General features: G+C 41.3%; 3 protein-coding genes across 6 annotated transcripts in view; all 3 read left to right on the forward strand.

The window, feature by feature from the left end:
* TSPAN3 (tetraspanin 3) overlaps window positions 1-14624 on the forward strand; it is a 939276-nt gene that overhangs the window by 182500 nt on the left and 742152 nt on the right. The window lies entirely within an intron of this gene.
* Window positions 1-14624, forward strand: part of SCAPER (S-phase cyclin A associated protein in the ER) — a 220411-nt gene that overhangs the window by 73983 nt on the left and 131804 nt on the right. For all 4 annotated transcript variants that reach the window (XM_083698190.1, XM_083698191.1, XM_083698192.1 and 1 more), the window contains 4 exons: window positions 95-237; window positions 3342-3423; window positions 4346-4498; window positions 5451-5558. In XM_083698190.1, the coding sequence (XP_083554316.1) occupies window positions 95-237; window positions 3342-3423; window positions 4346-4498; window positions 5451-5558 (486 nt within the window). The remainder of the gene's footprint in view (window positions 1-94; window positions 238-3341; window positions 3424-4345; window positions 4499-5450; window positions 5559-14624) is intronic.
* ETFA (electron transfer flavoprotein subunit alpha) overlaps window positions 1-14624 on the forward strand; it is a 284709-nt gene that overhangs the window by 39172 nt on the left and 230913 nt on the right. The gene's annotated exons all lie outside the window — the stretch shown is intronic.

Raw genomic sequence — 14624 nt, forward strand, 5'->3', positions numbered from 1 at the left:
TCATCCAGAAGTTTTTGAAAATGGGCCTATTAAAAGCTGCTTGCTTCTTCTGCTCATGTTCTGAGATTTTTAACCTGAGATGCTTGCTCTCCAGGAACGCAAAAGGGCTTTGGAAGCAGAACGCCAAGCCCGGGTTGAAGAGTTGCTAACGAAAAGAAAAGAGCAGGAAGCTCGGATTGAACAGCAGCGGCAGGAGAAGGAGAGAGCCCGGGAAGATGCAGCTCGTGAAAGGGCCAGGTAGCAACCTTGATTCTCTTAAACTCTGCTATCCTCAGCACTCTTTATGGGTCTTGGTAAAAGACAGATTCTCTTGGGTTTTTGTTAAGGTGGTCGTCCTTTTTTCTGTCAAGAGGTTGCATCTCCTCCGGGCCGTGTCAGGGCAGCACGCTGTCAGTGGTGAGGTACAAAGCCAGCAGCAGAAGGGCCCAGATCCAAGAGTGGCCATGACCACCCCTTCCTCCCTCCATCTAAGCAAAACATCATTTGTGGAGCAGCCATGTTTCTGACATTATGTGGATGCTGTCTCTCACCCAGGTTGACCTGAAGTTCTTTGCCATCAGTATCAGATTGCCCAAATAAATGATATGCTTCAGCTTTGACAAGGCTAGCTATTAACATTCTGACCTAGAACCGAGTTTCACTTGCAACATTACTACTGTAAAGTCAGGACATGGCCCATTTTTTAGAGGAGAACATAAAGTACCAGAAGGTATTTTGAAGGTTCTAGTTGACATAGAAACTGAAATTTTCTTTCACAGCCTCTTCCTGAACTATCCAATGTAACATTAAGTTTTGATTTGAAACTGCCCTGTGAGTAATCCGGCTAGAGAGGTGGAAGTCAGAAAGTGGTTGTTTTATATGTCACTCACACACACAAATAATGGCCATTATTTTGCTAGCTTGTAAATATGCTTTACCTGTCAGGAGAAGATTATGGAGCCCATTTATCTAAGAAATAGTGGCAGGCATTTTGTTCTAGTTCATGTGTCTGTTCTTCATTAATGAAGTTCTGTCTATGTAATATTCATTCCTGATTAAAATATTAGACCTGCAACCAAAGGTTGCAGTACTTAATGCTTGGGGAAGGTCTCAGGGGTGGAGCATCCCCCTTCTTTCTCTCTTCTCCTGACAGGCAGTTGTGGGAGGGACAGGTTGCTCTTGCCAGCGGTCTTCATAGAATCATAGAGTTGGAAGAGACCACAAGGGCCATTGAGTCCAACCCCCTGCCAAGCAGGAAACACCATCAGAGCACTCCTGGTTGTCAAGCCTCTGCTTAAAGACCTCCAAAGAAGGAGACTCCAGTTAACCAGTTGCTTGCAGAGGGCATTTGAAATTATTTAGTGGACAATCTTCCAAGGGTCAGGGGTCACCCACCCCTGCTTTAGGGGGCTTTTGTGAATGTTGGTAGCTTCGAGAACACTGTCCCACCATCTCGTCCTCTGTCGTCCCCTTCTCCTTGTGCCGTCCATCTTTCCCAATATCAGGGTCTTTTCCAGGGAGTCTTCTCTTCTCCTGAGGTGGCCAAAGTCTTGGAGCCTCAGCTTCACGATCTGTCCTTCCAGTGAGCACTCAGGGCTGATTTCCTTAAGAACAGATTTCCTTAAGGTTTGATTTTCTTGCAGTCCATGGGACTCTCAAGAGTCTCCTCCAGCACCATAATTCAAAAGCATCAATTCTTCAGCGATCAGCCTTCTTTATGGTCCAGCTCTCACTTCCATACATCACTACTGGGAAAACCATAGCTTTAACTGTACAGACCTTTGTTGGCAAGGTGATGTCTCTGCTTTTTAAGATGCTGTCTGTGGGGAGTAAATCAAGTAAATCAATTAGACAAGGAATGGTGATAAGCACAGCCCAGATTGTGATAAGCACAGCCCAGCCACACAGGGCTTCAAACAGGACGCAATGCATTCATGTGCTGCGATAAGAAAAGATCATTTGGGAAACCTGGCCCTTGCAAAATTTGCACATCTGCTTTTGCAAGAAAATGTCCTAAACAATCTTCCTCTCTGTTCAGTGGGGCAGAAATATCAGGGAAGATTTCACAATCCATAGTGGAAATTAAGGCATTGTTGTAGAAGGAGTCTTGTCTGTCAACCTGCCAGCTTGGATTCCCCTGCCTACAACATAAATTGAATTGGTTATCAGGAAGGTTTCTGAACATTTTAGATGTCAAAGAAGTTGAAGAATACTAGTCCCATCAATTCAATTCATGCAACAACACTAATAAATGTTTGTGAGGTCAATGTAGGTGCTCTATAGTTGTTGTTGGCATCCGTCTGTCTCAGGAAACGCTGGAGGTGTGTGCATTTGGGGATGAAATCAAACCATTGGAGAGTTACAGCGCCTGCTGTAGCTGTAGAGACCAATATGGGAGAGACATGTTTTGTTGCAGCTGGGGCAGCGGAAGGCATCCGGTTGTGCTCCTGCAGATGCACCATGGCATTTTTTTCTGTCTGTGCTCCTCCCATTGGTCATCCCTCCTCTGGTCACTTCTGTTGGATACACAACCTGGCTGTCTCCAGGCGCTGCAGCCATCTCCAAGGCATTTCCACACAGCGGGGGTTAATGTTGCCAGCCTTGTTTTCTCTAAAGTTGTTGTTTATATATTACGTTTTATTGAAACCAGAGGTTTCCGTGTGTGTTTTTCACCAGCTTCAGATGTCCAGTAGGTTTTTGTCTTTGAATTCTCAAACAATAAAAAGGAACAGTCTTTCTCAGCTATTGGATCCATTTCTGAGCTCTTGAGGGTTGACCTGGTAATCCGCTGCCGGGAATATTCATTGTCGCAGCTGGTGTTATTTACAGTGGCCAGGAACTCTGCATAGAAAGGGTAAGCAGGTTAGGCGTCCTTTTAAACCTCAAGGGAGGCATTTCTTTTGGCGCCTTGGGTCCTTTAGGCCCCCAAACAAATCCTGAAGCATAAGGGTGGAAGCCAAGGGTGTTGATCTGTGTCAGCCTTTGCCTAATGCCACCTGCTGCCCTGTTGCTGATGCACTTGGGTGCTGCTTTCTATTTAGAAGTGTGTCAATAAAAGCTGCAGCCAGCTTTTAACCCAGTTGTGTGTTTTGCCCCACTTTCATCCCCACCTGCTTCTGCATTGGACACAGCTCATTTTATTCCATTTGGAAATGGTGGGCATTCTTTCTTTCTTTCTTTCTTTCTTACTTACTTACTTACTTACTTACTTATTTATTTATTTATTTATTTATTTATTTCATAAGCTTTATACACTGCTTGATTGTAAATCACTTTGAGATCTATATCTATATATTACAAGGTATGGGGTGAATTCTTTGTATCTTTTAAAATGTTTTATCTTCACCCTCTTATTTGCATAGAGATCGAGAAGAGAGGCTAGCTGCTCTGACAGCAGCTCAGCAGGAAGCTATGGAAGAACTGCAGAAAAAGATCCAGCTGAAGGTAGAGCCTGAAAATTAGTTGCTATTTGTGGAGTTCTTGTCTTTATCTCTGGCATTTTTTGTTTAACAAAGTGATATCAGTTACAGATAGGTAGCCGTGTTGGTCTGCCATAGTCAAAACAAAAAAAATTCCTTCCAGTAGCACCTTAAAGACCAACTAAGTTAGTTCTTGGTATGAGCTTTCGTGTGCATGCACACTTCTTCAGATGTGATATCAGGACCGAGTAGAAGAAAGCAGTTGTGTGACAGAAGAAAGCTGCCTGCAGAACATGCCAAACATGTTAGCTCCCTCTCTGGTTTTCTGGTTTTGGTCAAACTTCTCTGGCTTCTCCTTCTTGTGAAAAGTTAGTTCTTCCTTTATTGTCAAATCTTGAAGGTCTTTGGTCCACAGGTCAGCGAGTCATGAGAACCTGCTTCCCAGTGTTGGCACACTAGGCTTTTGGGCACAGCCGCCACATGTGGAAGTCATAGGCGTTGCTGGAAGATAGTCAAACACCAATTTGTCCGCCTGCGAGTATTGTTGTAAGCGTTATACTGATTCTGTACTTAAGTCTCATTAAGCAACAGTGATTCAGTATGGAGACAAAAGATGGGGATGGGAAGCAGATCACAGCAAACAGAGCTCTAGAAGGTGGGACTAACAGGAAACATTTAAAAGGATTGCAAAGTGGGGAGAGGCAGGTAGGATGGAATAAATAAGGCCAAAACTAACCTAAAATAAAGCTAAACTCTACCGTTAATTTATTGGAAGGTATGTGGCATTGAGAAAAATTGCATCTCCATTCCCCTAAACTATTAGTTTATGTTTAGGATTTTCTAAATTAACTTGCTATTTCCAGTAGTGCCATTGTTTTACACTGATTTGATGTCAAGCCCTTTAGCTGTGTTTTTGACCACTGTTTACTACTTCTGATTTTGCTCAGCATGATGAGAGCATTCGGAGGCACATGGAGCAAATAGAACAGAGGAAAGAAAAAGCAGCAGAGCTGAGCAGCGGAAGACATGCAAATACGGACTACGCCCCTAAGCTTACACCGTATGAGCGGAAGAAGCAGTGCTCACTGTGCAATGTCTTGGTGAGCTTATAATTCTCTTGAGTTTGTGCAGACTGTGCCGCATGATCTGCTCCTTCCTGTTTCAACAGACCTTTTGAGTGGAGATAGTTATCCCAGTCTGTGTATATATTGGATTTGAAATTGTTTTTACATCTGAAAGTGTTTTTAATTGGGCTGTATCCAATAGCAGTCCTACTCTGAATATACCCATTGAAATTAATGAGCAGGTTGACAAAGTTAGAGTCATTAGTTTCAGTCCACCTACTCTGGAGTATACCTTAGTTGAATTGACCCCACTATTTTTTATTGCTATATGAAATTGGTTTTATTGCAGATGTTTTTATTGGGAAATCACTTTGAGATATTTTTGGGGGGAGAAATTAATAAATGGAATTAAATAAATTACCATGCAACATCTCAAACTATTGTAGAAGAGTAGCTTAAACTAAGAAGTGTTTTGTGAGACAGGAAGGTCCCCTGTTTCGATTTCACCTCAGCTGGTCCTTAGGCCAGCCACTCGATTCCCCACTCCTTCTTCCTCTCACAAGTGTAGGTGTGCACACGCACAGACAGGTCATCTGCAAGATGGCAATAATAATAATATAATAATAATACAATGATACTAGCCTACATTACAGAATTGTTCTAAAGTTGCTTTGTTTTTTGTTTTGTTTTTTGTGTAATATTTCCGCTAGCAATGCAACTCAATTATTTAAAAAAACCACAACTCATTAAATAACATTATTTAGATTGAGTAATCAATTTTGCCTATGGGTAAGACAGTACTTCTGAAGCAAGGAGTATTCTTCATTTTCAGATATTATATGTGTTTATAATGGAAGGCAAGTTGGACAGCTCCCTCTTGTGTGGGAGAAAAGGAGGAGGAGACATACACTGCTGCCTAATTTAATGCAGGACTCCCTCCTCCTTGCACTGTACTTTACTCAGATTCTTTTTTTAAATCCCTTTTCAGATTTCCTCAGAGGTCTATCTCTTTAGCCATATTAAAGGTAAAAAGCATCAACAAGCAGTGAGAGAAAACAGCAGCATCCAAGGACGGGAGCTTTCCGACGAAGAAGTGGTAGGTCTTCATCTGCCAATCTTCCACTGTTGGTAGTTCTTATGTTTTCCAATTTTTAGCAAGTAATATTCGGACGGCCGTTGTGGCATACAAAAATAATTCAACATATTTCTTGGGCAATTCTAAACCTGTTATTCCGAGAAGAAAGGCCTTTGGTTTCTTAATAAATGTATATTTCAACTTTTTTTTCAGTTCATTATAAATCTTCTCCCAGAAGTCTTTCACTTTGGGGCAAGTCCACCACATATGGAAAAAAGTACTTTCTTTTTCTTTACATTTCCAACAAAGGTTATCACTATTGTGATAAATCTTTGCTAGTTTTACAGGGGTCAAGTACCATCTATACATCATCTTCATAATATTTTCCTTTAACATCGTAAATGCAGTGAACTTAACCCCTTTCTTCCATAGCCTCTCCCAATCCTCCATCATTATATTATGTCCCACATCTCTTCCCCAATCAGTCATAACCGATTTAACTTGTTCATCCTTTGTATGCCACTCCAACAACAAATTATACATTTTAGACATATTCTTATCATTAGTATTTAACAACTCCGTTTCCAATTTGTTTTTTTCTGTTGCAAAACCATTTCTCTTATCCATCTTATATAATTCATTAATTTGATAATATTGCAACCAATTCACTTTATATTTAATTTGTTCAAATGGTTTTAATTTAAAACCTTCCTGATCCCCTAACAACAAATCTTAGCTCAACCATTTGTTTTCCATATTTAACTTTTTTGGGGCCTGTGCTTCCATTGGCGAAATCCATTTTGGTGTTTTTCTTACTAAGAGATCTTTATATCTAGTCCATATATTGTATAACACATTTCTAATTACATGATTCTTAAAACCACTGTGGGCCTTTATCTGGTCATACCATAGATATGCATGGCATCCAACTCGATTATCCAGTCCCTCCAAATCTAACACATCATCATTCTCTAATTGAATCCAATCCTTGATCCAGCAGAAGGCAGCAGCTTCAAAGTATATCTTCAGGTCTCGTAGGGAAAAAACCCCTCTTTCTTTTATATCTGTAAGTAATTTATATTTAATTCTATGTTTTTCCTCCTGCCAGATAAATTTAGACAATGCCTTCTGCCATTGTTTAAAACATTTAACATTATCAATGATTGGTAGAGCTTGAAATGAAAACAACATCTTCGCCAATACATTCATCTTAACCACCAATACTCCGCCCATCATTGAAAGTTTTAGGTTTGACCATATCTCAAGATCTTTCTTGATTTCATTCCATAATTTTTCATAGTTATCTTTATAGAGATTCAAATTCTTTACCGATAAATTCACATGCAAATATTTAACTTTTTTCACAGAAACAAGGCCTGTCCTTTCAGAAAGGGTTTTTCTTTCCTCATTTGCTAAGTTTTTCCCCTAAAACTTTGGTTTTGCTCTTGTTTAATTTAAATCCTGCTACCTGCCCAAACTCTTGAATCAGCTCCAGTGCTTTTACTGCACTGGTTTCTGGATCTTGTAAAGTTAAAACCAAGTGATCAGCAAAGGCTTTTAATTTATATTGCTTGGATCCTACTACAATGCCTTTAACCTCCTCCTCTTTCCTCAACATGTTTAGCAAAACCTCCAAAACAGAAATAAATAGCAGAGGGGAAAGCAGGCACCCTTGCCTGGTTCCTTTCTCAATTCTGATTTCCTCTGAGACCACATTATTAACTATGATTTTTGCTTTTTGTTCAAAATAGATCTCATTGATACGATTTAAAAATTCCTGGCCAACCTCAATTCTTTCTAGGTTTTTCATCATAAATAACCAAGAAACATTATCAAAGGCCTTTTCAGCATCAATAAACATTAACATTTCTTTACAATTTATTTTCGCTTCCAACCTTTCTATTATATCAATTATATTTCTAATGTTATCTTTCAAATGTCTCCCAGGCAGAAATCCTGCCTGGTCCTTATGTATATAATTTAATAGAACCTTTTTAAATCTATTGGCCAAAATGTTTGCAAAGATTTTATAGTCCACATTAAGTAATGAGATTGGTCTATAATTTTTTACATCAGATCTATATTGATCTATTTTTGGAATCAGAGTGATAAATGCATCTTTCCAGGTTTCGGGAGCTTTGTCCCCTCATAAAATCTTATTACACACATCTGCCAACAGTTGAATTAGCCAATCTTTCAAAATTTTATAATATTTTGCAGAAAGACCATCCAGTCCCGGGGCTTTGCCTAACTGCATCTTATTTATTGCCATCTCAACCTCCTGTCTTGTAATCATGCCATTTAGTTGGAATCTTTTATCCTTGAAATTTTCTGCATTTCATTCGCTGCAAGAAATTGCTCAATTTTATCCTTATCTTCTTTACCTTTTTTATACAGCTGTTTAAAGTATTTCTGAAAACATTTTCTTATATCTGCAGGGTTTTCCATAGATTTTCCATCAGATACAATGTTTGTAATAGTACTTTGCTTCTGTCTCTTTTTTTAATTGCCAAGCCAACAATTTCCCACATTTATTCACAGATTCAAAATTTCAAAATTTTAGGTCATAAATACTAGATAGATAGATAGATAGATAGATAGATGTGGTTTGAGAGTCTATGGGAATGGGGGCTATTTCTACCTAGAATTTACACATCCAAGGATTATATTTGTGTATCACTTTTACTTCTGAAATGAAGCACAAAGCAGCTGACCCAAATTTAGAACAGGTTTTACCCCTGCCAAATTTAATGTCCTTTCATCAGAATTACTGCAGGGCTGATTTGAAGGCAAACCATATTCAAAGCAAACATGCCTGTGTGGTTTGAAGGAAGTTGAAACTGCTACTCATGCCCTATTACATTGTCATTACTACAAAGTTATATGCTCTGCGTTTATCACTCCAGTCATGCAGCAAACCCCAAGCAGAACTGATGATTATTACTTAAAATACTTAATAGGAGACAGGAAACAGAAATTACATTAAAAGTTGCTAAATTCTGTGCTGCTGCTATAAAATTAAGGGGACAAGCTTTGAATGAATCTAACAGCTGATGTCTTAATATGTTTTAAATTAGTGATTAGGGTTTTAACTTATATATCTTAGTTGTTTTATATCTGAGTTATTTATTGTGTATTAGCTCATAGAGCTTAATTTTAATCTATTTATGTTTGTATACTCTCTGTTGTTGCATTCTGGTCAGTGACCAAAATAAATTGATTTGATTTCAAGCTCCCTTGTTTTTGTTACCACCAAGAGATGTACCATATTTTTCACTCTATAGGACGTACTTTTCCCCCTCCAAAAATCAAGGGGAAATGTATGTGTGTCCTGTGGAGTGAATGCAGGCTCCTTGGCTTCAGAGATAGCAACGCAAAGCCTCCGAAGTGCAGAGGGAGCGCTTCCTCCGCGCTCCGGAGGCTTTGCGTTGCTTTCACTGAAGCCTGGAGAGCGAGAGGGGTCAGTGTACACCGACGCCTCTCACTCTCCAGGCTTCAGGGATAGCTGCCTGAAGCTTGCGGAGCGCAGCACGAGTTCCCGCTGCGCTCCACAGGCTTTAGGTTCCTTTCTCTGAAGCCAGGAGAGCAAGACTCTCCTGGCTTCAGCAGAGAGGGAGAGCTGCACAGCGCCCCTTCAGCGAAGTGGGAAGAGAAATGGAAGAGGCCCCATTTCTCCTGCCGCTTCGCTGAAGGGGCGCTGAGCAGAGAGGGAGAGATTTTTTTTTCTTGTTCTCCCCCTCTAAAACAAGGTGTGTCCTATGGTCGGGTGCGTCTTATAGAGCGAAAAATACGGTATGTTGTATGGAAATGCTGTTGAAATGAAATGTTGTTTGGAATGCTGTTGCATTTGTTCTCTGTTGCTTTTTATTATTCCTGTTACGAAACTCTTCTTGCAGTCATTGATTTTGGGATGTTTTGTTATCATGATTTTGAGGATAGGTTGCATACAAATGAAATGACTTGGGGTAAGATTTCAAAGCACAGGGGTGAATAATGTGTTTGTGGGTATTCTTTGTTGTTAGTGCTTCCCATTTTATTTTTAATCAATGAAGGTAGGAACACACTATTCCTACTTAAAGTTATTGCTTGTCATCTCCAATGTCTTCATATTAAATGACCTTTCTTCTTTGGCATATAAGATTTTTATTTATACCACCTCTGACCTAATGAAATTTCACCTTTCACCTTGTGCACTTGACACTTCAGGTAACATACAGTTGATCTTGGACACATTTTTCTTTTAAGCCCTGTGCGCATAATAGCTGCCTGCTGAGAAGCAAAGGCCCTTTGCTGCATAGAAAGCTCAATGGGGAGCTTCCATAGGGTTCCCTGAGCTACCAAAGGAGCCAGCAGATTAGGTGGTGTTTATCTTGATCAAGAGAAAATCCACTGACAAAGAGCTGGCCGATTTTTAAAGTTGTTTCATTAGCAATCATACAGCAATGCCATTTGAGGATTGTCATGATCTGTTCTGTAGATTTTCATCCAGGGCAGGGGGATAGGATTGCTGATTTTGTTCTTTAGATTAGTTTTGGATCACTTGTTTATAAAAGAGGCGTAAAAATGGTGACCGTTAAGAATCCTTCTCCTAAACTCCATTATCTTTTTATTGTAGCTTGTGCTCCTTGGAACTTCATTTTCTTTCTTTGATGTAATCTCCTGTAGTACGTTTGAGTTTTATGGGACACAACAAGCTGCCATATACTAGGCAAGACTATTTGTCCACCGGGCCCCATATTGTCCGCCATGACTGGCAGCAGCTCTCCAGGGTCTCAGGCAAGGCTATTTCCCGTCACCTGGTACCTGATCCCTTTAACCTTCCTTTCTGACCATGTTTCAACCGATGCAATATGGTCTCTCTTTACCTTTTCTGTGCTTTGAGCCGCATTTTATCCTGCATGTGCATTGCAGAGGGTTGGACTAGATGACGCTTGGGATCCCTTCCAACTCTACAGTTCTATGATTTCATGTTCCTTAGGGAGTCAAAAATACATTGGATCTGAATGGAGGCCATCCTGGCTTAGGACCCAGCAGAGGGGAGTGGTAACGTGTGTTGCTCTGGATTGCCCAGAAACAATATTATGTTTAATCTTCTTAAACCATCTTAATAGCATAAAAATCTGCAAGCATCCAGCACAATGATTACACATAAAAAGTGGAAGCATGAGCCTCATTCATAGTACAAAATGCTACTTCATGTCATGCAGAAGTTCTGTTTGGTTGTAAATCAGTGTTTGACTGAAGAAATGAGAATGTGCTTTCTTTAAAAAATGAACTACTAATGGAGAGGTTGATTAAAGTAATTGATTTAAATAGAGGCTTGGTGATACAATTTGTCTTGATTTTAAATCAATTCTGAACACATGAACTCTGATCTAAGCTGGAATTACACTAGGAGTAAAAGGCCCAGTCAGCTGATACTGGGGGTTTTTAAGTAGGAATTTTTTGTGACAGTGTCCCAAGGAGAACTCTTCTGTAAAGCTTCAGAGGACCAGCTTTGGGGTACCGGAATCTGTTGCAACTGTCACTGTTTTCTGGGATGTTCTTGCCTGGCTCCAGGCTTTGGAAGGCCCTGGAGCAGGAGGCCTGCCTGCCCTGGCCCTCCTCCCTGCCATTCTCCCTAGCTGCTGCTGCTGCTGCTGCTGCTGCTGCTGCTGCTGCTGCTGCTCCTTTTCTTCTCCTCATCGCTACCACCGGCTGGCTTGCCAGGCAGAGCACCAAGGAGCAGGGGGTCTGCTGCTTCTCCTTACTGCCACTGTTGTCTGGGCCAGAGTGAGAGGCAGCTGAGCAACCCATCTGGGTTGTCCTGCTTCTCACCGTATATTGTCTTCTCGAACCTAGTGTGTTGTGCTGACATATAGTGTGGTGGGTGGGGGAAGAAGGGGGTTAGAGTTATGGATGGACTGAAGATGGGGGGTAGGTTATAGAAAGTAGCCTATATATAGTTATATAGATGTTTGTTTGGGGTAGCTTGGACCATTTGGCTCCCAGCTGGTTGGTCCTGTGTCTCAGCTGGCATGGATGGCCTTGTTTGAGAACAGGCCGCCCCCTCTTGCGCTTGTGATGGGGGTGGGTCATTGAGATGGTGTCAAGTGCATTTGTGGTGCTTGTGTTGGGTGTAAAGTTTATAAAAAATATTGTCAGTATTGTTAACAACACTTTTGGTTTGTTGGAGTATTAGGGTAGGGATGTGAGTGTTGGCACGCTCTGGTGCCACCATTATGTTAGATATTTGTTGGATTTTAGCCTATTTGTTTATTGTTTTATTGGGGTGGGGATGTTGCTTTAGTTAGTATGAGTTTGCCTTTTTCTGTTTGCCTTTTTTTTTAACCTGCACATTTTGTTTGTTGCATTCATGTGGTGGGTGGAGATGAGGGGGCAGGTGAGCTCTATTTTTGTTTGTGTGCTTATTTTTTGTATATAGTCATTGGAACAAGGGGTGCGTGTGTTTGCGGGGGTTGTTGAGCGATGGGTGGAGTTGGGGAGAATGGAGGAGGATGAGATAAAAGACAAGAAAGAAGAGAGAGCGCTATTGAAAATGGTTAGGGAAGTATGTTGTTGTTGTTTAGTCGTTTAGTCGTGTCCGACTCTTCGTGACCCCCTGGACCAGAGCACGCCAGGCACTCCTGTCTTCCACTGCCTCCCGCAGTTTGGTCAAACTCATGTTAGCAGCTTCAAGAACACTGTCAGCCATCTTGTCCTCTGTCGTCCCCTTCTCCTTGTGCCCTCCATCTTTCCCAACTTCAGGGTCTTTTCCAGGGAGTCTTCTCATGAGGTGGCCAAAGTCTTGGAGCCTCAGCTTCAGAATCTGTCCTTCCAGTGAGCACTCAGGGCTGATTTCCTTCAGAATGAAGAGGTTTGATCTTCTTGCAGTCCATGGGACTCTTAAGAGTCTCCTCCAGCACCAGAATTCAAAAGCATCAATTCTTCAGCAATCAGCTCTCACTTCCATACATCACATACATCACATATGGGAGAACCATAGCTTTTACTTATATGGACCTTTGTTGGAAAAGTGATGTCTCTACTTTTTAAGATGGTGTCTAGGTTTGTCACTGCTTTTCTCCCAAGAAGCAGGCGTGTCTTAATTTCATGGCTGCTGTCACCATCTGCAGTGATCATGGAGCCCAAGAAAGTAGAATCTCTCACTGCCTCCATTTCTTCCCCTTCTATTTGCCAGGAGGTGATGGGACCAGTGGTCATGATCTTCGTTTTTTTGCTGTTGAGCTTCAGACCATATTTTGCGCTCTCCTCTTTCACCCTCATTAAAAGGTTCTTTAATTCCTCTTCACTTTCTGCCATCAAGGTTGTGTCATCTGCATATCTGAGGTTGTTGATATTTTTTCCGGCGATTTTAATTCTGGCTTGGGATTCATCCAGCCCAGCCTTTCGCATGATGAATTCTGCATATAGGTTAAATAAGCAGGGAGACAATATACAGCCTTGTCGTACTCCTTTCCCAATTTTGAACGAATCAGTTGTTCCATATCCAGTTCTAACTGTAGCTTCTTGTCCCACATAGAGATTTCTCAGGAGACAGATGAGGTGATCAGGCACTCCCATTTCTTTAAGAACTTGCCATAGTTTGCTGTGGTCGACACAATCAAAGGCTTTTGCATGGTCAATGAAGCAGAAGTAGATGTCTTTCTGGAACTCTCCATAATCCAGAACTAGCTTTCTGGAACTCTCCATAATCCAGAACTAGCTTTTATGGAGAACTAGCTTTCTCCATAATCCAGCGCATGTTTGCAATTTGGTCTCTGGTTCCTCTGCCTCTTCTAAATCCAGCTTGCACTTCTGGGAGTTCTCGGTCCACATACTGCTTGAACCTTCCTTGTAGAATTTTAAGCATAACCTTGCTAGCGTGTGAAATGAGTGCAATTGTGTGGTAGTTGGAGCATTCTTTGGCACTGCCCTTCTTTGGGATTGGGATGTAGACTGATCTTCTCCAATCCTCTGGCCACTGCTGAGTTTTCCAAATTTGCTGGCATATTGAGTGTAGCACCTTAACAGCATCATCTTTTAAAATTTTAAATAGCTCAGCTGGAATACCATCACTTCCACTGGCCTTGTTATTTGCACTGCTTTCTAAGGCCCATTTGACTTCACTCTCCAGGATGTCTGGCTCAAGGTCAGCAACCACACTACCTGGGGTGTACAAGCCATCCATATCTTTCTGGTATAATTCCTCTGTATATTCTTGCCACCTCTTCTTGATGTCTTCTGCTTCTGTTAGGTCCTTACCACTTTTGTCCTTTATTATGGTAATCTTTGTACGAAATGTTCCTTTCATATCTCCAATTTTCTTGAACAGATCTCTGGTTCTTCCCATTCTATTGCTTTCCTCTATTTCTTTGCATTGCTCGTTTTAGAAGGTCTTCTTGTCTCTCCTTGCTATTCTTTGGAAATCTGCATTCAATTTCCTGTATCTTTCACCATCTCCCTCGCATTTTGCTTGCCTTCTCTCCTCTGCTATTTGTAAAGCCTCATTGGACAGCCACTTTGCTTTCTTGCATTTCCTTTTCATTGGGATGGTTTTTGTTGCTGCCTCCTGTACAGTGGTGCCCCGCAAGACGAAGGCCTCGCAAGAGGGAAAACCCGCTAGACGAAAGGGTTTTCCGTTTTGGAGGCGCTTCGCAAAACAAATTTCCTATGAGCTTGCTTCGCAAGATAAAAATGTCTTGCGAGTTCCTGCGGGGGTTTTTCCTCCCCCCCCCCTTTTCCCAAGCCGCTAAGCCACTAAACAGCTGATCCGCTAAGCCGCTAATGGGCTTGTTTCGCGAGACGAAAAAACCGCAAGACGAAGAGACTCGCGGAACGGATTCTTTTCGTCTTGCGAGGCACCACTGTCTAATGTTGCGAGTCCCCATCCATGGGGAAGTGTTTGTGTGTGTGATCTTTTTATTTGTTTCTGTATTGAGAGGGGGAGAAAGAAGTGGAAAAGAAGAGTGTAATAACGTGTGATTAAAAAAAGCAGGAGAGGGGGATGAAAACGTAGGGACTTTAAAAAGTTTAAATTAATATTTAAAATGTTGAGGTGTTGGAATCTAAAAAATAAAAGGTAGAAATAAGATGTAGTGAGAGTGA

This window comes from Podarcis gaigeae (genome assembly GCF_964106915.1).
Source record: "Podarcis gaigeae genome assembly, chromosome: 9".
Taxonomy (NCBI): domain Eukaryota; kingdom Metazoa; phylum Chordata; class Lepidosauria; order Squamata; family Lacertidae; genus Podarcis; species Podarcis gaigeae.